This window comes from Lithobates pipiens, unplaced genomic scaffold (genome assembly GCF_037356315.1).
Source record: "Lithobates pipiens isolate NorthernLeopardFrog02 unplaced genomic scaffold, aLitPip1_a1.2 Scaffold_13, whole genome shotgun sequence".
NCBI classification, from domain to species: Eukaryota; Metazoa; Chordata; class Amphibia; order Anura; family Ranidae; genus Lithobates; species Lithobates pipiens.
Window position 1 is genome coordinate 336,279,113 of NW_027507718.1, and position 21,708 is coordinate 336,300,820.

The 21,708-nt window shown below is 44.9% G+C and overlaps 1 protein-coding gene across 4 annotated transcripts in view; it reads right to left on the reverse strand.

The window, feature by feature from the left end:
- Positions 1-17,369, reverse strand: part of NR3C2 (nuclear receptor subfamily 3 group C member 2) — a 488,739-nt gene extending 471,370 nt beyond the window's left edge. The window contains exon 1 of one of the 4 annotated variants that reach the window (XM_077477013.1): positions 16,785-17,369. In XM_077477013.1, the coding sequence (XP_077333139.1) occupies positions 16,785-17,136 (352 nt within the window). In that variant the 5' untranslated portion in view covers positions 17,137-17,369. Of the gene's footprint in view, positions 1-12,616; positions 12,717-16,784 lie in introns of those variants that run through there. The other 3 variants (XM_077477014.1, XM_077477016.1, XM_077477015.1) reach the window with 3 other exon arrangements.
- Positions 17,370-21,708: the final 4,339 nt, after the last annotated feature.

A 21,708-nucleotide genomic window follows, 5' to 3' on the forward strand; every position in this document is an offset into this window, starting at 1 on the left:
ATTGCTTCAAAAATGCTTGTAAAAAGCTGCAAAAATGCTTTAAAAATGCCAATAAATTGCTATGCTCAGGTGTGAATAGAGCCTAAATTCCTACTACCAATTAGAAATGATTAGAAAAATGCAAAAATGCTAATTAACCCAAGCTTACATTCAGTTCCATAAAGGTAAAACATATGGAAAGCACAAACTAGCTGTAAAAAAACACAAATAATGAATTGGCTATTAAGCAGGTTTTGGGTCTATCAGTATTGTGACAGGGGAATACCCACTTGCTGTCTCAGTCTGCATTACAGTAAAATTTTCAGCTAAGCTAGTGTGTCTCCATTTGAAACATACAACTGTAACCAGGACCACCTCTCTGGACCTAGAAACTGTATAGAGAATAAGTGTGATGCACAGATGTTTAACTTGGTCTTTTCCTTGGTCTTTAAATTTGTATGCAAGATAAATATTTCAGTTGCAAGTTACCCCTTAACCACTTGTCGACCAACGCACGCAAATATACGTCGGCAGAATGGCACATGTGCACAAATGGGCATACCTGTACGTCCCTCGCATCCACAGGCAGGGAGTGCACACGTGACCCCCCCCCCCCCCCCCCCGGGAAGTGATGCCATCTCCCTCTCTTTTTTTGGTTCCAGAGAGAGGACATCTAAACGTGAGTTGCACACGAACACCAGTACACATAGGTACACTTTTTAACCCCCGATCCCCCCCCCCCCCCCCGGTCACTGCGTCACCAATTGCAGTTGTCAGATTTTTCACTGATCACTGCATTGTTGTCATTTGTGACTGTAATTAGTGTTAGGACAGTTAGTAGTAGGCCCAGGTAGGTCTAGAGTACCTCCCTAAACCCACTTAATAAAGGTTTAACCCCTTGATTGCCTCCAGTTAACCCTTTCAACCCCTGTCACCAGTGTCACTAATAGTTATTTTTTCTGATCGCCGTATTAGTGTCACGGGTTAGCCAGTTAGTTGATTTGTTTCACCGTCAGGTTTTTATAGTGACAGGTACCCCTATATACTACCTAATAAAGGTTTTAACCCCCTGATTGTCCCCTAGTTAACCCTTTCACCCCCTGTCACCAGTGATCACCGTATTAGTGTTACAAATTACGCTGGCTAGTTAGTTTGTTTTTTATAGCGTCAGGGCACCCGCAGTATATAACCCAATAAAGTTTTAACCCCCTGACCGCCTGATTGCGGGTAATATCAGTAGGGTTTTAGCATCAGTTAGTGTCTCCATCGCCCCATGTAGCGTAAGATTAGTGCACACACCTCCCTTAGTAGTATAGTGTCTAAATGGATCTGATCAGATCTATACTAGCATCCCCAGTAGTTTAAGGCTCCCAAAAATGCTGCACTAGCAGGATCAGCCCAGATACCTGCTAGCACCTGCGTTTAGCCCCTCCGCCCAGCCCACCCAAGTGCAGTATCAATGCGAACACTAACCATTTTTTTGGTAGCATTTGAAGCAGTCGCTGACAGTCACATGCTGTTTTTTTCTTGTGAGTCACACTAGTTGTACCAGTAAATTTAGAGGCCAAAATGTCCAAGTGAAGGTACACTAGTGAAGAGGCCTACACGTTTCTAAGCATGACAGATGAGAGTGAAGAGGAAGTCACCCATCTGTCAGATTCAGGCTCAGTATTCAAACCCATAGACAGCAGTGGCACCCTGACAGATAGCTCTGATGACGGAGTAGTGGCCCCTGCCAAGGTCAAGCGTACCCGACCCCGTTCTTCTGCTGTTGTTGAAGAGCAAGAACCGCAGGGCTCTCGTAAGGAGCAGAGAGCCAGTACTAGTGCAGCTCATCCTTCTAGTGAACTGGCAAGCACTAGCAGCCCAGTACACCCTGGTCGTAGTCAAACCACCACTGCAGTATCAAGTGGTGACATGGTGACTAGCACAAGTAGAGTCTCGCAGCCGTTTGCTCCCATGATATGTAAATCAGCAATTCCAGTGCTGTAGGAGGTGATTTCACCATCACAGTTAAAAAAAAAGAGCATATACAGTGGTGTGAAAAAGTGTTTGCCCCCTTCCTCATTTCCTGTTCCTTTGCATGTTTGTCACACTTAAGTGTTTCGGAACATCAAACCAATTTAAACAATAGTCAAGGACAACACAAGTAAACACAAAATGCAATTTGTAAATGAAGGTGTTTATTATTAAAGGTGAAAAAAAATCCAAACCATCATGGCCCTGTGTGAAAAAGTGATTGCCCCCCTTGTTAAAACATACTATAACTGTGGTTGTCCACACCTGAGTTCAATTTCTCTAGCCACACCCAGGCCTGATTATTGCCACACCTGTTCACAATCAAGGCATCACTTAAATAGGAGCTGCTTGACACAGTAAGGTCCACCAGAAGATCCTTAAAAGCTACACATCATGCCGAGACCCAAAGAAATTCAGGAACAATTGAGAAAGAAAGTAATTGAGATCTATCAGTCTGGAAAGGGTTATAAAGCCATTTCCAAAGCTTTGGGAATCCAGCGAACCACAGTGAGAGCCATTATCCACAAATGGCGAAGACATGGAACAGTGGTGAACCTTCCCAGGAGTGGCCGGCCGCCCAAAATTACCCCAAGAGCGCAGCGACGACTCATCCAAGAGGTCACAAAAGACCCCACAACAACGTCCAAGGAACTGCAGGCCTCACTTGCCTCAGTTAAGGTCAGCGTTCATGCCTCCACCATCAGGAAAAGACTGGGCAAAAATGGCCTGAATGGCAGAGTTCCAAGGAGAAAACCACTGCTGAGCAAAAAGAACATCAAAGCTCGTCTCAATTTCTCCACAACACATCTTGATGATCCCCAAGACTTTTGGGACAACATTCTGTGGACCGATGAGACAAAACTGGAACTCTTTGGAAGGTGTGTGTCCAAGTATATCTGGCGTAGAAGGAACACTGCATTTCATAAAAAGAACATTATACCAACAGTAAAATATGGTGGTGGTAGTGTGATGGTCTGGGGCTGTTTTGCTGCTTCAGGACCTGGAAGACTTGCCGTGATAAAAGGAACTATGAATTCTGCTGTCTACCAAGAGATCCTGAAGGAGAATGTCCGACCATCTGTTCGTGTACTCAAGCTGAAACGAACTTGGGTTCTGCAGCAGGACAATGATCCTAAACACACCAGCAAGTCCACCACCGAATGGCTGAAGAAAAACAAAATGAAGACTTTGGAGTGGCCTAGCCAAAGTCCTGACCTGAATCCTATTGAGATGTTGTGGTATGACCTTAAAAAGGCCGTTCATGCTCGAAAACCCTCTAATGTAACTGAATTAGGACAATTCTGCAAAGATGAGTGGGTCAAAATTCCTCCAGGACGCTGTAAAAGCCTCATTGCACGTTATCGCAAACGCTTGGTTGCAGTTGTTGCTGCTAAGGGTGGCCCAACCAGTTATTAGGTTTAGGGGGCAATCACTTTTTCACACAGGGCCATGATGGTTTGGATTTTTTTTCACCTTTAATAATAAACACCTTCATTTACAAATTGCATTTTGTGTTTACTTGTGTTGTCCTTGACTATTGTTTAAATTGGTTTGATGTTCCGAAACACTTAAGTGTGACAAACATGCAAAGGAACAGGAAATGAGGAAGGAGGCAAACACTTTTTCACACCACTGTATGCCGAAGCATGAGAGCGGGGTGGAGGGGTGATTTGCCGCTAACATTAGGGGCAGATTGCCCCCATGCTTTGGGATATATTTTTTAACTCTTTTTTTGGCACAGATTGTTGTTTTATTGAGTCAATGTTTTATTGTTACCATGGTTTGCTTTTCAGGTACACCATTCAGCTGCAGAACTGATTTATTTGCTCTCACGATATGTAGCGAATCCAGTGCTGTAGGAGGTGATTTCACCACCATAGTTTAAAAAAAAAAACGGTGCATGTATGCCCATCATTAAAAGTGGGTGGATGCAGGGCAGTATTCTAATGGTGGGCATCAGGCTGCATGAAAAAAAAGAACATTACAATATATGCCCAACAAGGACCATCAACGTATTGAGTTAACTGAGTGGTTATACCAGAATGATGCCTGCAGGTTTAGGTATCATCTTGGTATCGTTCTTTTCAGCCATTGGTCGGCCTTCATGTTTAATTAGCCACTAGACTGCTTTTACAAGCAGTGGGAGGGAAAGTCTCCCCCTCCCATCGTCTTCCTTGGTTTTCTCATGTTCTCCTGTCTCTATGACCAGCTGACCATAGAGCTGATCAAAGATCAGAATGGCTCCAATCAGCTCTATGGCCTAAGAAACCGGAAGCTACGAGCATTTTATGACTTCGGTTTTGCCAGATATACAAACCCATAAAAAAAAATAATAATAATAATAAGTAGATAAGTAGAGTAACTACCTATTGCTGTCATAGGGGATATTTACATTCTCTGTTATAACACTAAAAATTATTAAAAAATAAATAAAAAGAACAGTGTAAAAAAAAATCGAAATTAATTATAATAAAAAAAAAGCATCCCTGTCTCCCTGTGCTTGCGAGCAAAGGCAAACGCAAGTGTCGGTCTAGTGTCATATGTAAACAGCAATTGCACCATGCATGTGAGGTATTACCATGAACATCAGATTGGGGGCAGTAATTTTAGCAGTAGACCTCCTCTGTAAATCTAAAGTGGTAACCTGTAAAGTCTTTTAAAGGCTTTTAAAAATGTATGTAGTTTGTCGTTGCTGCATGGTTGTGCCCAATTTTAAAGCATGTTGTGCTTGGTTGCCTGCACAGAGCAGGTAAGTATGACATGTTTGTTATTTTTATAGAAAAAAAAAAAAACAAGACTTTACAATCACTTTCATGATAACATATTTACTGTGATAGCCAGTTAACAGTAGACACCTCCCTTGTATCTTTCTCCTATGCGAGGAGAAAAAGATACATTGTATCTTTGTGGATCTTCTCTAGAAGAGAAGATGGTAAAGACAACTCTGTTACAAATAAATACTTGTATAAAAAAGATAAACCTAGATCAGGGCTTGAATTAGATGTTAGACCCTTTGTCACACTGGGGTGTTTTTCCAGGCTCTTTTGGGTTAAGACTAGCACCTGTAAAGTGCCTCAAAAACACCTCCCCTGCAGCCCTAGTGTGAAAGCCTGAGTGCTTTTACACTGGGGCTGTGCGCTTCAGGGACATTAGGAAAATTCCTGCAAGCAGCATCTTTTGGGCAGTGGCAGAGCATTGTATACATCGCTCCTCCACCACTCCTGTCCATTGCAAACAATGGGCAGCGCTGCCAAAGTGCTTCAGAAGTGGCCCTTTTAACTCTTTATTCGGCTGCTAGCGGGGGGGGGGGGGGTTAAAAAGCTCCCCGCTAGCGGCCGAAAAGCACCACTATTACAGTGGTAAAGCGCTAGTATTAGTAGCGCTTTATCCGCTAATGCCCCCCACCCCAGTGTGAAAGTGCCGTTAGTGCCAGTGTTTCAGGAATTAACTGCAGACGGCAAAAAAATTAACACACTTTGTTCAGGTAGCGGTCATGGTAATGACAGAAAGTATCCAGCTAAATAAAAAATAATCACAAAACATCTGATAGTGAGGCATGTTAAATCTACGGTAATAAACCTAACTTGCAATTCTTATACCAATTCTTCAATCAGTGGTGCAAACAAACGAAAAAAAACGGAGAAAAAAAACATCAATTGCAGCCTCACTGTGCCCATCAAATGCCACCACTGTGCCCATCAAATGCAGCCACTGTGACACGCTGGCGGCATTTAATCAGCACACCCTACACCCACCAGCTCGTAGTCTTGGCAGCGAGTCAGGCAGCGGGTGACAACGGCGAGCTGTGGGATGGGCAGCGGGTCAGGCAGCAGTGAGCTGGGGGTCAGGCGGCGGCTGCTGTGTCCTCCATGCTTCTGCCGTGCATCTCTTCTTTCCTCCTGCTAGTCATCCTAAAGGATCGCCTGTTATTTCAGCCAGTCAGGCGGTGGGTATCAGACCTGCGCTTCCTAAATGGTGGAGAGGCGGGTTCATTTGGAAAAGCGAACATTCATTTGCTTTTCTAATAAACCTGGGTGGGCTCCAAGCGTAATGCTCTGCTCTCCGAGTCCATCCTATTTTGAAGCCTATTAGAACCTATGGCTCTAATCAGGTGCTTCAAAAAACACCTCCGCCACTGTAATTCACACACCCGGCATCCTTAAAGGGGCTAGAAGCATGAATAGGAGGTGGCTGTGGTGGCCATGGATAGATTTATGCTATGCATGAATCTATCCATCACTCATATAGAGGTGTGGTGTGATAGAGGGGGCGGCGCCCGTCTGCCCTTAATGGACAGGCCGCTACTACCTGCAATCCTGTATTGGGATACATAGAAACACTTTCTCTATATGTATATATAAAGATAAATATACAGAGAGAGAGAGAGATTTTTTTATTTATACCAATACACGATTGCAGGGTTAGTATAAGAATTGCAAGTTAGGTTTATTACCACTGTATATATATATATATATATATATATATGTATATGTATATATATATACACAACATATATCATTGAACCTAATCCCTCCTGAATGTCAAACGCTGACTTTGTTAAATATGGTGAGTGGTGGGGTACTTGTAGAGTGTAGCAGATAACACTAACATATCATGGACTGTATTAGGTGCAGTTCTATTCATTTCTGTATCCTAGGAGAAGAGTCATATGAATTATAGATGTCACATGCTGACAGTATATGCGTGACAGTCCAGCTCACATGAGAACGTGTACAGTATAAGTCCTTCACTGTTTGCCGCCATTAAACGTACATTCTGTGTGACTTTGAGAAACCATCTGATCTAACCACTATAAACCGTTATGCTGTAAAATATTAGACAGCTAGGCAGCTTGCTGTCACCTGAAAAAGATTGATGATGCAGAGCAATTAAATCTTCATTGTTTACCAAGTGGGATCAAGAACCGGCATTAAGCTCCAACATTTCCTAGCTGTTGAACATTTAAAAGAAAGCAAATGTCTTTATTCCCCCATCTATGTGCAATGGGTGGAATTTATCAAAAACTGGAGCACACAGAATTTGGAGCAGCTGCGCATTCCAACCAATCAGCTCCTATCTTCAGATTGTTCAGCTTTGAAAATGAAAGCTGGATACTGATTGGTTGCCGCCATGCAAAGATTCCACCTGCTCCAGTTTTTCTAAATTTCCCCGATATCTTCTTGTTGAGACTTCACCCCAACCATTTTAAGAACAACAAATCTCTACTTCTCTCTTCTGCCCCATTTCAAATCCATGTCCTCATATTCATGTAGCAAGCAGCTTTAGCTGCAACCTATAGCATGGGTAGAAACATAATGTCTAAGAATGATTTATCACACATGTGCTGCAACACACCATAGTGCAAAGTGGTAAAAATTATCTGACACGTCTGATAATTAGGATGTTTTTGTGCATAAGAAGCCTATTGTATTCAATGGGCTGCCTAAATGCAAGGCATATTAATGTGTCACACACTGCAAAAGGTCCCTAAAACTAAAAATCACCCTCAAGCGTTAAGGGAAATGGAAATCTCTTGTTGCCTTCACAATTTCAAATATGTTGCTAAATGCACAATCTTTTATATATGGTTTATAGATATTTTGTTTATAATTCTGCATGTTATTTCCTGTCCTTTATGTTTCTTTTCACTGTACAAATCACAGGCAGAAGAAAGGAGCTCAGTATTATGGGGCAGCAGGCACTGGCCTAGAGACTCATTCAAGAGTTCTGACATTTCCACTTGCTCCCTACCTGTATAAATTCTCTGTTGGCAGTTGTTGTCACCCCCCCCCCCCCCCCCCCAAGCAGGATGTCCTATACCTGCTTTCCATCCTCCAGGGGTGGTAGCTGGTAGGCACAGTGCCAGAGACAGAGCAGTACTGCCATTAGACTACCTGTACCCAGTACTGGAGGCAGAGCAGTACTGCCTTGGCTTACCAGTTCACAGTGCCACCATCAGTCTACCAGTCCACAGTGCTGCCATGGGTCCACCAGTCTACAGTACTGTCATTGGTCTACCAGTCCACAGTGCTGTCATTGGTTTGCCAGTACTGCCATCAGTCTACCAGCCCACAGTGCTGCTATTGCTTTACCAATACTGCCATCAGTCTACCAGCCTACGGTGCTGCTATTGCTCTACCAGTACTGCCATAAGTCTACCAGCCCACAGTGCTGCCATTGGTTTACCAGTACTGCCATCAGTCTACCAGTCCACAGTGCTGTCATTGGTTTACCAGTACTGCCATCAGTCTACAAGCTCACGGTGCTGCTATTGCTTTACCAGTACTGCCATAAGTCTACCAGCCCACAGTGCTGCCATTGGTTTACCAGTACTGCCATCAGGCTACCAGCCCACAGTGCTGCTATTGCTTTACCAATATTGTCATCAGTCTACCAGCCCACAGTGCTGCCATCGGTTTACCAGTACTGCCATCAGTCTACCAGCCCAGGGTGCTGCTATTGCTTTACCAGTACTGCCATAAGTCTACCAGCCCACAGTGCTGCCATTAGTTTACCAGTACTGCCATCAGTCTACCAGCCCACGTTGTTGCCATTGGTTTACCAGTACTGCCATCAGTCCACGGTGCTGCCATCCATCCACCAATCCACAGTGCTACCATTGTTCTACCAGTCCATGGTGTTCCCATGGGTCTACCAGTCCACAGTGCTGCCATTGCTTTACCAGTACTGCCATCAGTCTACAAGCCCAGTGCTGTCATTGGTTTACCTGTACTGCCATCAGTCAACCAGTCCACAGTTCTGCCCTCCATCTACCAATGCATGTTGCTACCATTGGTCTACCAGTCCACAGTGCTACCCTTGGTCTACCAGTCCACGGTGCTGCCATGGGTATATCAGTCCACAGTGCTGCCATTGGTTTGCCAGTCTATAGTACTGCCAGTCTACCAGAGGCGGGTACTGCCATCAGTCTATCAGTTCATAGTACCTCTATTGCTCTACCAGTACATGTTGCTGTCATTGCTCTACCAGTACCCCGTGCTGCCAATGGTCTACCAGTCAACAGTGATGCCATTGGTCTATTAGTACTCAGTGCTGCCATTGGTCCATACATAATGCTGCCTGCAGTTTTTACCCAGGATTGGAGACAGAACAGGGCTGCCATTGATCTACCTGTACCTAGTGTTGGAGATAGAGCAGTGCTATTTTTACTCTATACTTGTGTGGATACACAGTATGTAAAGTGCTGCAAAAATAAAGACCTATAATAAATATACACGGTACTGGAGACAGAGCAGTGCTGCCATTAATCTACATGTACAAGGTGCAACTAATAAGTCTATCTGTACACGGTGCTGACATTAGTCTACCTGTTCTTCTACCTGTACAAGGTGCTGAAATTCATCTACCTGTACATAGTGCTAACATTAGTCTACCTGTACACTGTGCTGACATCAGTCTACCTGTACACGGTGCTGACATCAGTCTACCTGTACACGGTGCTGACATCAGTCTACCTGTACACGGTGCTGACATCAGTCTACCGGCATACAGTACTGCCATTAGTTTACCTGTACACGGTGCTGACATCAGTCTACCTGCATACAGTACTGAAATCAGTCTACCTGTTCACGGTGCTGACATTAGTCTACCTGTACATAGTGCTGTTATTCTTTTACCTGTACACAGTGCCTCCATGTACAAAGTAGCGGCAGAGCAGCACTGTCATCCGTCTACCTGTAAACAGTGCCATCATTAGTCTACTTGTACACAGTAGCGGAGACAGAGCAGCACTGCCATAAGTCTACCTGTACACATTACTGCCATCCGTCCACGGTGCTGCCATTAGTCTACCTGTACACCATGCTGTTATTCTTTAACCTGTACACCTCCATTAGTCTACCTGTACACTGCGCTAACATTAGTCTACCTGTACACGGTGCCGACATTCATCTACCTGTACACATTATCTAAATTCACCTACCTGTACACCACGCTGACATTCGTCTACCTGTACACGGTGCAGACATTAGTCTACCTGTACACAGTGCTGACATTCGTCTACCTGTACACAGTGCTGACATTCGTCTACCTGTACACAGTGCTGACATTCGTCTACCTGTACACGTTGCTGACATTAGGCTACCTGTACACCGTGCTGTTATTCTTCTAACTATACACCGTGTTACCATTAGTCTACCTGTGCATGTTGCTGATATTTGTCTACCTGTACACTGTGCTATTATTATTCTACCTGTACACCGTGTTACCATTAGTCTACCTGTACATGGTGCTGACATTAGTCTACCTGTACACCATGCTGTTATTATTCTACCTGTACACGGTGCTGACAGTATTCTACCTGTACACGGTGCTGACATTAGTCTACCTGTACATGGTGCTGACATTAGTCTACCTGTACACCATGCTGTTATTCTTCTACCTGTACACGGTGCTGACATTCTTCTACCTGTACACGGTGCTCTCATTCTTCTACCTGTACACGGTGCTGACATTCTTCTACCTGTACACGGTGCTGACATTCTTCTACCTGTACACAGTGCTGACATTAGTCTACCTGTACACGGTGCTGACATTAGTCTACCTGTACATGGTGCTGACATTCTTCTACCTGTACACGGTGCTGACATTCTTCTACCTGTACACGGTGCTGACATTAGTTTACCTGTACACGGTGCTGACATTCTTCTACCTGTACACGGTGCTGACATTAGTCTACCTGTACACGGTGCTGACATTCTTCTACCTGTACACGGTGCTGACATTAGTCTACCTGTACACGGTGCTGACATTAGTCTAGCTGTACACCATGCTGTTATTCTTCTACCTGTACCAGGTGCTGACATTATTCTACATGTACACGATGCTGACATTAGTCTACCTGTACATGGTGCTGACATTAGTCAACCTGTACACGGTGCTGTTATTATTCTACCCGTACACAGTGCTGACATTCTTCTACCTGTACACGGTGCTGACATTATTCTACCTGTACACGGTGCTGACATTCTTCTACCTGTACACGGTGCTGACATTATTCTACCTGTACACAGTGCTGACATTCTTCTACCTGTACACGGTGCTGACATTAGTCTACCTGTACACGGTGCTGACATTCTTCTACCTGTACACGGTGCTGTTATTCTTCTACCTGTACACGGTGCTGACATTAGTCTACCTGTACACGGTGCTGACATTCTTCTACCTGTACACGGTGCTGTTATTCTTCTACCTGTACACAGTGCTGACATTATTCTACCTGTACACGGTGCTGACATTATTCTACCTGTACACGGTGCTGACATTCTTCTACCTGTACACGGTGCTGACATTATTCTACCTGTACACAGTGCTGACATTCTTCTACCTGTACACGGTGCTGACATTAGTCTACCTGTACACGGTGCTGACATTCTTCTACCTGTACACGGTGCTGTTATTCTTCTACCTGTACACGGTGCTGACATTAGTCTACCTGTACACGGTGCTGACATTCTTCTACCTGTACACGGTGCTGTTATTCTTCTACCTGTACACAGTGCTGACATTAGTCTACCTGTACACGGTGCTGACATTCTTCTACCTGTACACGGTGCTGTTATTCTTCTACCTGTACACGGTGCTGACATTAGTCTACCTGTACACGGTGCTGACATTCTTCTACCTGTACACGGTGCTGTTATTCTTCTACCTGTACACGGTGCTGACATTAGTCTACCTGTACACGGTGCTGACATTCTTCTACCTGTACACGGTGCTGACATTATTCTACCTGTACACAGTGCTGACATTAGTCTACCTGTACACGGTGCTGACATTCTTCTACCTGTACACGGTGCTGTTATTCTTCTACCTGTACACGGTGCTGACATTAGTCTACCTGTACACGGTGCTGACATTCTTCTACCTGTACACGGTGCTGTTATTCTTCTACCTGTACACGGTGCTGACATTAGTCTACCTGTACACGGTGCTGACATTCTTCTACCCGTACACGGTGCTGACATTATTCTACCTGTACACGGTGCTGACATTATTCTACCTGTACACGGTGCTGACATTATTCTACCTGTACACGGTGCTGACATTAGTCTACCTGTACACGGTGCTGACATTCTTCTACCCGTACACGGTGCTGACATTATTCTACCTGTACACGGTGCTGACATTATTCTACCTGTACACGGTGCTGACATTATTCTACCTGTACACGATGCTGACATTCTTCTACCCGTACACGGTGCTGACATTATTCTACCTGTACACGGTGCTGACATTCTTCTACCCGTACACGGTGCTGACATTATTCTACCTGTACACGGTGCTGACATTATTCTACCTGTACACGGTGCTGACATTATTCTACCTGTACACGATGCTGACATTCTTCTACCCGTACACGGTGCTGACATTATTCTACCTGTACACGGTGCTGACATTCTTCTACCCGTACACGGTGCTGACATTATTCTACCTGTACACGGTGCTGACATTATTCTACCTGTACACGGTGCTGACATTATTCTACCTGTACACGGTGCTGACATTCTTCTTCTACCCGTACACGGTGCTGACATTATTCTACCTGTACACGGTGCTGACATTATTCTACCTGTACACGGTGCTGACATTATTCTACCTGTACACAATAGAGGAGACAGAACAGCGCTGCCATTCGTCTACCTGTCCCCGGCTCGGAGTGACTCACACATGTTGCACACTCTCCTCATGCCCGGTACCGGTCACATGACCCCGCCCTCCCTCTCTCTATGTCTGGCTGACAGCGGCGGGCACACGAGGGGTTAAGTCACGTGTCCGGCCGGAGGCGCTCCTCTCCCCCCACGACACGCCGTCACCGCTCCCCGCCGCCTCACTGGCTCGGCTGACCTGTCAGTTATGGAGAGGGTGGCATGACTGATATTAAGTTGCTGCGACACAGCAGATAACCCTTTCCGTGGCCGACAATGACAGCGGAAAGTTGTGGGGGGAGAAGCCGTATACGTACATACACCTAGAGGGGGCGGGACGTGTGTTTATATGACCGATCATACACACAATCGGTTGTCACTCCGGGATCGGTCATGTGATCACACACTGGTGAATGGAGGCTTACAATCATTCATAGCTTGCACCCAGTTCCCATATGACAAGTGGCCTCCCATTACTGTCTATGGGGCACACCTGTGCAAAAGGTGATCCTGCTCCCATGGTGTAATGCATTCTGGGCCACATTGACTTCAATGGGAACTCATAAAAACGCCTACAGAAAAATAAAATAATAATAATATGGCTGCACAAGTGTGAATCTAGACCTAAAGTGGAAGTAAACTAATACAAAAACTGCACAGTCCTTATTGCAGAAGAAACATGTAAGGTCACTTCTCTAATAACACTTACCTGCCTGTTCACAGTCTATAGAATGTACCCTGTGCATGCATGGTGTCATTCCCCCCACCAGCCAATCAAGAGGCTGAAAACCCAGAACCCAAAAGTAGCCAAGGAGAGGATGCCAATGGGCAGCCAGGGATGTCACTATTGCATCACTGGAAGGTGGAGGAAGACAGGATTTTGGGGGTTTAGAACCCAAAAGTTCCCCCCACCCCTGCCACAATTCCCACCTTTCAGGCAGGAGAGGGGGAATGGGAACCTGTTTTTGACAGGTACCCATCCCCACTTCCAGGAAACTGCACCGCGGCCCCCCTCCTACTTCCTCTGACGTTAGAAAGCACAGCGCGCTTCATGCATGCGCAGTAGGGAACCGGCTATCAAGCCAAGAAGGTTTCACTGCCGGCTTCCTTCACCATGAATGGCAGCAGCAGCAACCGAGAGTCGGCTGGGGTGCCGACATCACTGGACTCCAGGACAGGTAAGTGTCCTAATATTTTAAGTCAGGAGCCTCGGTATTTGTAGCTGCTTCTCATTTTTTTGTGTGGGGGGGGGGGGGGACTTTTCTTTAAGGCTGCTTTCCTGCTGATCCATTTTTCTTCCACTTTTGCATAAAAAAATATGGAAAAAAAATGTGTGGCCATGTAATCCTATGGATCCGTTGCAGGTCAGACGCGTTTAATAAATTCCTGCTTGCTGCATTAATGGTGCCGTAAACAAAAAAAAAAAAAACACCAAAAATGCACTTCCCCATTAAAATGCATAGAAAAAGAAACAGTGAGTACGTTTTTGATGCAGTTTCACATGTCCTGTGAAAAATGCACAAAAGCAGTAAAAACACAGCAAAAACACTTGCATTTGTACTGCGTTAGGCCTGGTTCACACCTACGCGTTTTGTTTTGGTGCTTTTTGCAGAATCGCAGAACTACAGATCATTTAACATGTTTTCCTATAGGGGACATTCACCTCTATGCTTTTTTCAGGCGCTGTGCTTTTGGAAAGGGTCAGGGACTTTTTTAAATGCAAAACAGTCCTCTTACTGCTTTTTTGGTATAGAGTATAGACTTCAATAGAGAAGCTGCAGAAAAGTATGTAGTACATTTTTACCGTGATCTGCGGATTTTATTCTGGCCAACAAATTGGGCAAAAAAAAAAGCATAAAAAATGCAGAAACGCAAATCGCGGCAAAATTGTGCATGCAAAAACACACAGCAAAAAGAATTACAGAAACAAATGCAAACTGCATGGGTGTGAACCGAGGCTAAAGCAGAACTAAACCTTTTAGTATTCTCCTTCCTCCCTCCTTCCTCACTGGCAATGATATCTTCTGGGTTCAGAGTCTCCGGCCATCTTGATTGGCTAAGATGACATAACTCCCATGTGTAACCACAGGAGTTCATTCATCCCAGCACCGAGGTGTGCAGAGCATGCACACTGTACTGTGCATGCTGGGGGAGGAAGGTAAGAAGCCCTTATTGCAGAAGAAACCTAGAGAAGAACTTACTAAATCTGAAGCGGCTCTGCACAGCAAGCAATCAGCTTTCATTTTTAAAGCATAACTGTACAAGCTGAAGCTAGAAGCTGATTGGTTACTATGTCCAGCTGCCCCCTTTTAGCAAATCCCCCCCTATAGTTTATAGATTGTAAGCTCTAATGAGCAGGGCCCTCTGATTCCTCCTGTATTGAATTGTATTGTAACTGTACTGTATACCCTCATGTCGTAAAGCTCTGTGCAAACTGTTGGTGCTATATAAATCCTGTATAATAATAATATAGTATGTCTTTTATGCAATAAGCATCCTTCCTGCTTACAAGTTTTTAAAATCTGAGTTAAATTCCACTTTTAGGAAAGCAAGTTGAAATGACTGGTTACTGTAAGTTACTGCACATCGCTCCTTCTCCCACCTTGCAGACAAGTATTAAATCACCAATAAGGGTAGCTCCACTTTGGTGGGAAAAAAAACAAACAAACAAAAAATAATAATATAGCGTATACAAGTGCTACACAAATCATTGAACATTAATAAAAATGACCTTTCCTTTAACATGTTAATACCATTTCAAAAATATATTTTTTTATATTTTTAAATCTCATATTTTTATTAAAATAAGACCTGGTGACCACATCATGATGGCCCTTGTTGAGGCACTTCTTTTAATAGGGTGACAACCCCCGTTTTCCAGTTGTTCTCCTGCATTGTCCTATGGGCTTCTGAAGGTGAAGACTACAGGTGACCATTTCTACGACACATCATGGTCCACTGTAGTCACCATCAGGAAACCCGCCCTGAGACATGCCATGCAGCCCTTGTCTGAGTGCCTGCAGACAGAACTGGCTGCAAAAAGGCTGCAGGAGATCAGAAAGCAAAGGATGTTTTACAACATTTTATAAAAAATATTTTTTTAATTTAAAAAACAAAAACAAGTATTTAAAAAAAAAAAAAAATAGCAGGATATACAGCACCTGAGCAAACTAACACTGAGTAGCCAGAATCTAGAGCTGTGCATAGTAACCAATCAGCTTCTATCTTCAGCTCCTTCAATGAAGCCTTGAACATGAAAGCTAAAAACGGATTGGCTGTCAGGCACAGCTGCTCCAGATTCTTAGTAAATAGAGCTGAATGTGTCAAATGATGGGGTGTGTGATGGAAAGTTCCACGTCGGTGATCCAGTGTAGATCATGGAAAGGAGCATTTATATTAATAGTGGAAGAAAAGTTCCCAGTGAACTACACCCATCACTGAGGATCATTATTTCATAGCGATCATGTCAGGCACTGCCAATACACACCATCAGATCAATCATCTTCCCAGATAAATCCTCCTCCTCCTCATCCTCCTCCTCATCATCAATACCAACTCAGAATACATGTCCAGGGAAGTCTGGATTCCACAATATTGACACACACAGATGTCAGCTGTCAAATGTATATAATAATAAAATAATAATAATAATACTAGAACTGATAATATTGACAATAGTAGAAATGCTAATATTGCTGGTAGAAGGAGATGTGAGGACAGGGTCATGTATGACACATGTGATGAGCTGTGTGGGTGGATTTTGTAGTTGATCCTATAATATATGGTGAGGATTGCAGATGAAGTGTGGTAGAAATGCCCCCAATATAGTGTGTGAGTGTGGTGTAGTATGAGATGCAGTGCAGCCTATGGAGGAGACAGCCCTGTCTGAGTCTGTGTCTGGGTGGGAGAAGTAAACACATAGGAGAGTGGAGGGGGTGGGGGGTGCACCCCACACACAGGTAGGTGGCACAGTGTGCATGGGGCGGGCACAGGTGACACTTAACCCTTCAGGTGTAGAGGAGAGCTCAGTCTGATGGTGATGATGAGGGGGGTGGGGGGGGGATGTCTGGTGTCCATGCACACGGTGTGGACTTTGCTCGGTGTCCATGGCTCACTCACCTCTCCTCCTAGGACATGGTAGTCTGCTGGCGGAGATCCTCTGCCCCCTGCCACATCCGATCCAACGGCACACCCCGAGGTCAGCACACACAGCCCGATCTCCCACCCCGATCGCTGACCCAGATCCGATCCCCGATGGGTGACAGCGGGAGCGGGTGTCCGGGCACAGCCTCCGAGGTAGGTGGACGGAGCTCACAGCCCGCACTCTTCTCTCATCGCCCCCCAGCGCCTCTGGCAGAGTTGGAAAACTTTTCCCCGGCTCGGTGCTGCCAGCAGTCAGGCTCGTCCTTCCATCCCCCGTGTCCGCCGTCTTGTCACTCCGATCAAATCGTCCTCCAGGAGCGGCGCTCATAGACCGGCTCTGATAGAGAGGAGGAGGAGGCGGGGATGGGAGCCCGGTGTTCCCGGAGAGTGCCGACACCCCGCACACAGTACACCGGACAATACTCGTATTGGAGCGGACGGTGACTGACAGCGCACTGAGCACCGAGCTCTCTAGTTCGCATGCAGAGAAACCAGTGTGATGTCACTGTGACATCGGAGGTCACATGACTCCCGTCATATGGGCCGCTCTGCTCTCAGCCTGCCTGCCTTCTACTGCCGACGCCGGAGAGAGAGAGACAAGTCGACTCTACCGTCTACCGAGGGAGAGAGAGAGGAGACAACACACACATATACACCCGGCTACACTCCACTGTCACACTGTACAGTGACATTACACTCCACTGTCACACTGTACTGTACAGTCACACTACACTCTACGGTCACACTGTACAGTCACATTACACTCAACTGGCACACTGTACTCTGCTGTCACACTGTACAGTCACATTACACTCCACTGTCACACTGTACAGTCATACTGCACTCCACTTTTACACTGTACAGTCACACTCCACTCCACTCTCACACTGTACTCTGCTGTCACACTGTACAGTCACACTGCACTCCACTGCCACACTGTACACTTATACTGGCATACTGCTCTCAATCACTGTACTGCACTCTGAAGCCATAGTACAATCTGAAACCATGCTGTACTGTCACATTGCACGCCACTATCATATTGTACTTGCTCTCATACTGCATTGTGAAGACATACTGTGTTGTAATGCTGCCCTCCACTCTCATACTGCTCTCAATCACAATACTGCACTCTGCAGCTATACTGTACTGCCATACTGCACTCCTCTACTCTGAATGCTGTACTCTGCTGTCACACTGCACTCTGACACTGCACTGAACTTTCATACTGCACTGTTCTGTCATAGTGCACTCTACTACCATACTGCATTATACTGTCATACTGCATTCTACTGTCTTAATGCACTCTACCTGTCATACTGCACCTACTGTTATACAGCACTGTACTCTCATATTACTCTCAATCACCATACTGCACTCTGCTGTCATACTGTACTCCACTGTCATACTGCACTCTACTCTCATATTACTCTCAATCACCATACTGCACTCTGCTGTCATACTGTACTCCACTGTCATACTGCACTCTGCTGTCATACTGCACTCCATCTCAAACTGTACTTGCTGTTTTACTACAACCTACTGTCATTCTACTACACTATACTGTCATACTACAATCTACTATTAGACTACTACACTGTACTGTCATACTACACTCTGCCATAATACTGCTCTCTACTTCTCTACTGTCATACTGCAATCTACTGTCATACTGATATCTGCTGTCTTACTGTACTCCGCTGTTATACTGAAATGTACTGCCATACTACAATCTACTGTCATACTGATATCTGCGGTCTTACTGCACTCCGCTGTTATAATGAAATTGCACTCCACTGACATACAGCAACCTACTACCACAATGAACTCTACTTCCACCCTGCACTCTATTGCCATACTGCACTCTACTGTCAGACTGCAAACTACTGCCGTACACTCTACTGCCATTGTTCGCTCTACTGCCTTCTACTGCTATACTTCGCTCTACTGACAGACTACACACCACTGTTATAATGTACCCTGCTGCCATACTGCACCCTACTGCTTAACTGCCCTCTACTGTCATACTTCACTCTACTGCCCGACTACAAACTACCTTCATAATGCACTCTGCTGACATACTGCACCCTACTGCCGTACTGCACCCTACAGCTATACTGCCCTCTACTGTGTACTTCACTCTACTGCCCGACTACAAACTACTGTCATAATGCACTCTGCTAACATACTGCACCCTACTGCCATACTGCACCCTACAGCTATACTGCCCTCTACTGTGATTTTTCACTCTTCTGCCATACTGCACTATACTGCAATACTGTAATTTTTTTTCTGTTAGTTTTGCACACTATTTTTAATGTGACACTGAGAAAAAAATAAGAATGCAAAAAAAGTTTAAATAATAAAGATCAGAAAAATAGAAAAAAACTGAAAAATAATAGAAAGGAAGGAGTTAATTAGGAATATAGGAACTAACTGATCTCAAAGGTGTCCTTTTGGTCTGCAGATGAACAAATCAAAGTAAAAAGAAAAGTAACATTGTTGTATTATATCTCTTTATCTTGTGTCAGAAACACTGGGGTAGATTTACTAAAGGCAAATAGATTGCGTACTTTTGCAAGTGCAGTTGTTCCAGAGCTTAGTAAATGAGGTAAAGCAAGGAAAAAAATAAAAAACAACATTTTTTCTTGCACATGATTGGATGATAGAAGTCAGCAGAGCTCCCTCTTATTTTTTTCAGCTCTGGAGCAATAACACTTGCAAAGTGCAGTCTATTTGTCTTTAGTAAATCAACCTCACTGTGTGAGACGGTGTGTTTTTTGACACCAGCAGCTTCTACAGTTGCTGCTGCTGATAAGTGAGAAGAAAGGAACATTAGCTGGGCAGTAGCACACATGTACCACATACGTTCTATCTACTTCAAAGACATTGTTTGGAGTGTGCGTGTTCCTATGAGCCGGTGAGACAACCGAGACTGAATGGGAGGGGGCGGGGCCTTTTAAATTCGGATGTAGACCTTTTTCACACAGCTGTTTCTTTCAGATTATCCTGTCAGTTCTTCAGGCAGATCTGAATGGAAGCTCCATATTGGTCTGTGGGCAGGCGGATTTACAGTAAATGGATATGTGCCCGTTTACATCCAATTAACTCGGAGTCTGTCAACGTTTTAGAGAAAAAAACAGGAAAAGGGCAGATTGTGACAGATCAGAGGCAAAACGATGTAAATGGACACACATCTGTTTATATCGGTCTGCCTACAGACCTAACATTGATCCCTTAAGCTCCCTGAGGGATTCCTCCGTTTTTTTTCCTGACATCACTTCCTCTTTCAGGAGTTAACCGTGCTCATCATTACATCACTTCCTGGCTTTCTGTCGATGGTTGCCAGGGGACTGGTTACACAGGGGAGGGTATATAAAGCAACATGGTAGCATGGTTCCGGTCCTACTGAGGAAGCCTTGGTATTGGGTCAGGGGCAGCCCGTCCATTAGGGGTGTGTGGGTGCCGCTCCCTCTCTCCAGGTCACCCACGATATGCAACTGATAGATTCATGCAAGCATGAATCTATCCACGGCCGCCACAGCCACCCCTTATTTATACATCTGGCCCCTTTCAGGGCACTGGGCACATGAATTACAATGGCAGGGTTTTTTTTAAGCATCTGATTAAAGCCAGAGGCTTTAATAGGTTTCAAAATAGGGTGGGCTCGGGATGCAGAGAGTGCAACCGGAGCCCACCCAGTGTGTTGCAACAACAAATGAATATTCGCTGTTGCAACACTGATCCTCCTCCCAGCCAATCGGAAAGCGGGTCTGATACCCATCACCCGACTGGCTGAAAGGACAGGTGATCCTATTGGAAGCCTAGGAGGAGGGGAGGAGACGCACGGTGGAAGTAAGGAAAAGAGCCGCTGGCTGATGCCTGGATGCCCGGTCCCCGCCAATGCCTGGAGGCCCTATCCCCACCACTGCTCCTTGGATGCCTGATCCCCACCGTTGCTCCTTGGATGCTCACCGCCTAGATGGGGTAAGTGCCGGTGAACTAACCGGCAGACAGCGGGCGGGGGTCAAGTTGCCACGGGAGAGGGTTTGGTTGTTTGCCACCCCCCAAACAAAAAACACAAGCCTCCACTGTATTGGGTGTTACCCATACAGGAGCGGAGCCACGTTACCTTGCCTGTAAATGTGGAGTGGCTGAAGGAGGGGAGTGTTTAAGTAAAGTGGAGGAAACACTGCCTTAAATGGACTAACATGCCAGTTTAGCCTTGATTATATTGGGGTTCACAGTGGGAGGTGAGCAGATTAATTGCGCTGATTAGATACATGCACAGTGGCAATAGCAGATGGAGGATTATACATCTATATGCATAAGGCTGTCATTGTGAGTGCTTTTATAGCAATTGTATGAAAATATCCCTTTATACGGAGAACACTATTATTATTATTTTGTAGTTGCATGTATTCTTCCCTGTGAGTCTGGAGTTGCTGGATGAGAAGAAGGAGACTATAGAAGAAGGCTGGAGGAGACACCCCCTTGGTGTGAATGAGTTAGGTTTTTATGACCTTGATATTATATTGGGGTCAACATTTGGGGGTGAGCAGATATATTGCACTGGGTGGCTGGAGACACAGCACGAAATGTTGGGATGTTTATAGAAATCTTCACAAATGTAACACAAGTGTGATGGACAATTGATCATCAGAAGTTTGTATTTTATTTTTGTGCTTTTCCAATATTTTTTGTTTATTTTGGTTGCGCTACATCATTCGTTCTGTACTGCTCCAATTGAACAGGATGTCATTTGGCTGGATATGTGAAAGGGCCCTTACATGAGCAAATATCTGATGTTAAAGCAGTATTAAATCCAAAATCAAATATCACATCCTACCAATTCTTCATTTGAAGGCTGCATTACACATGTAGGTAGAAAAAGGATCTG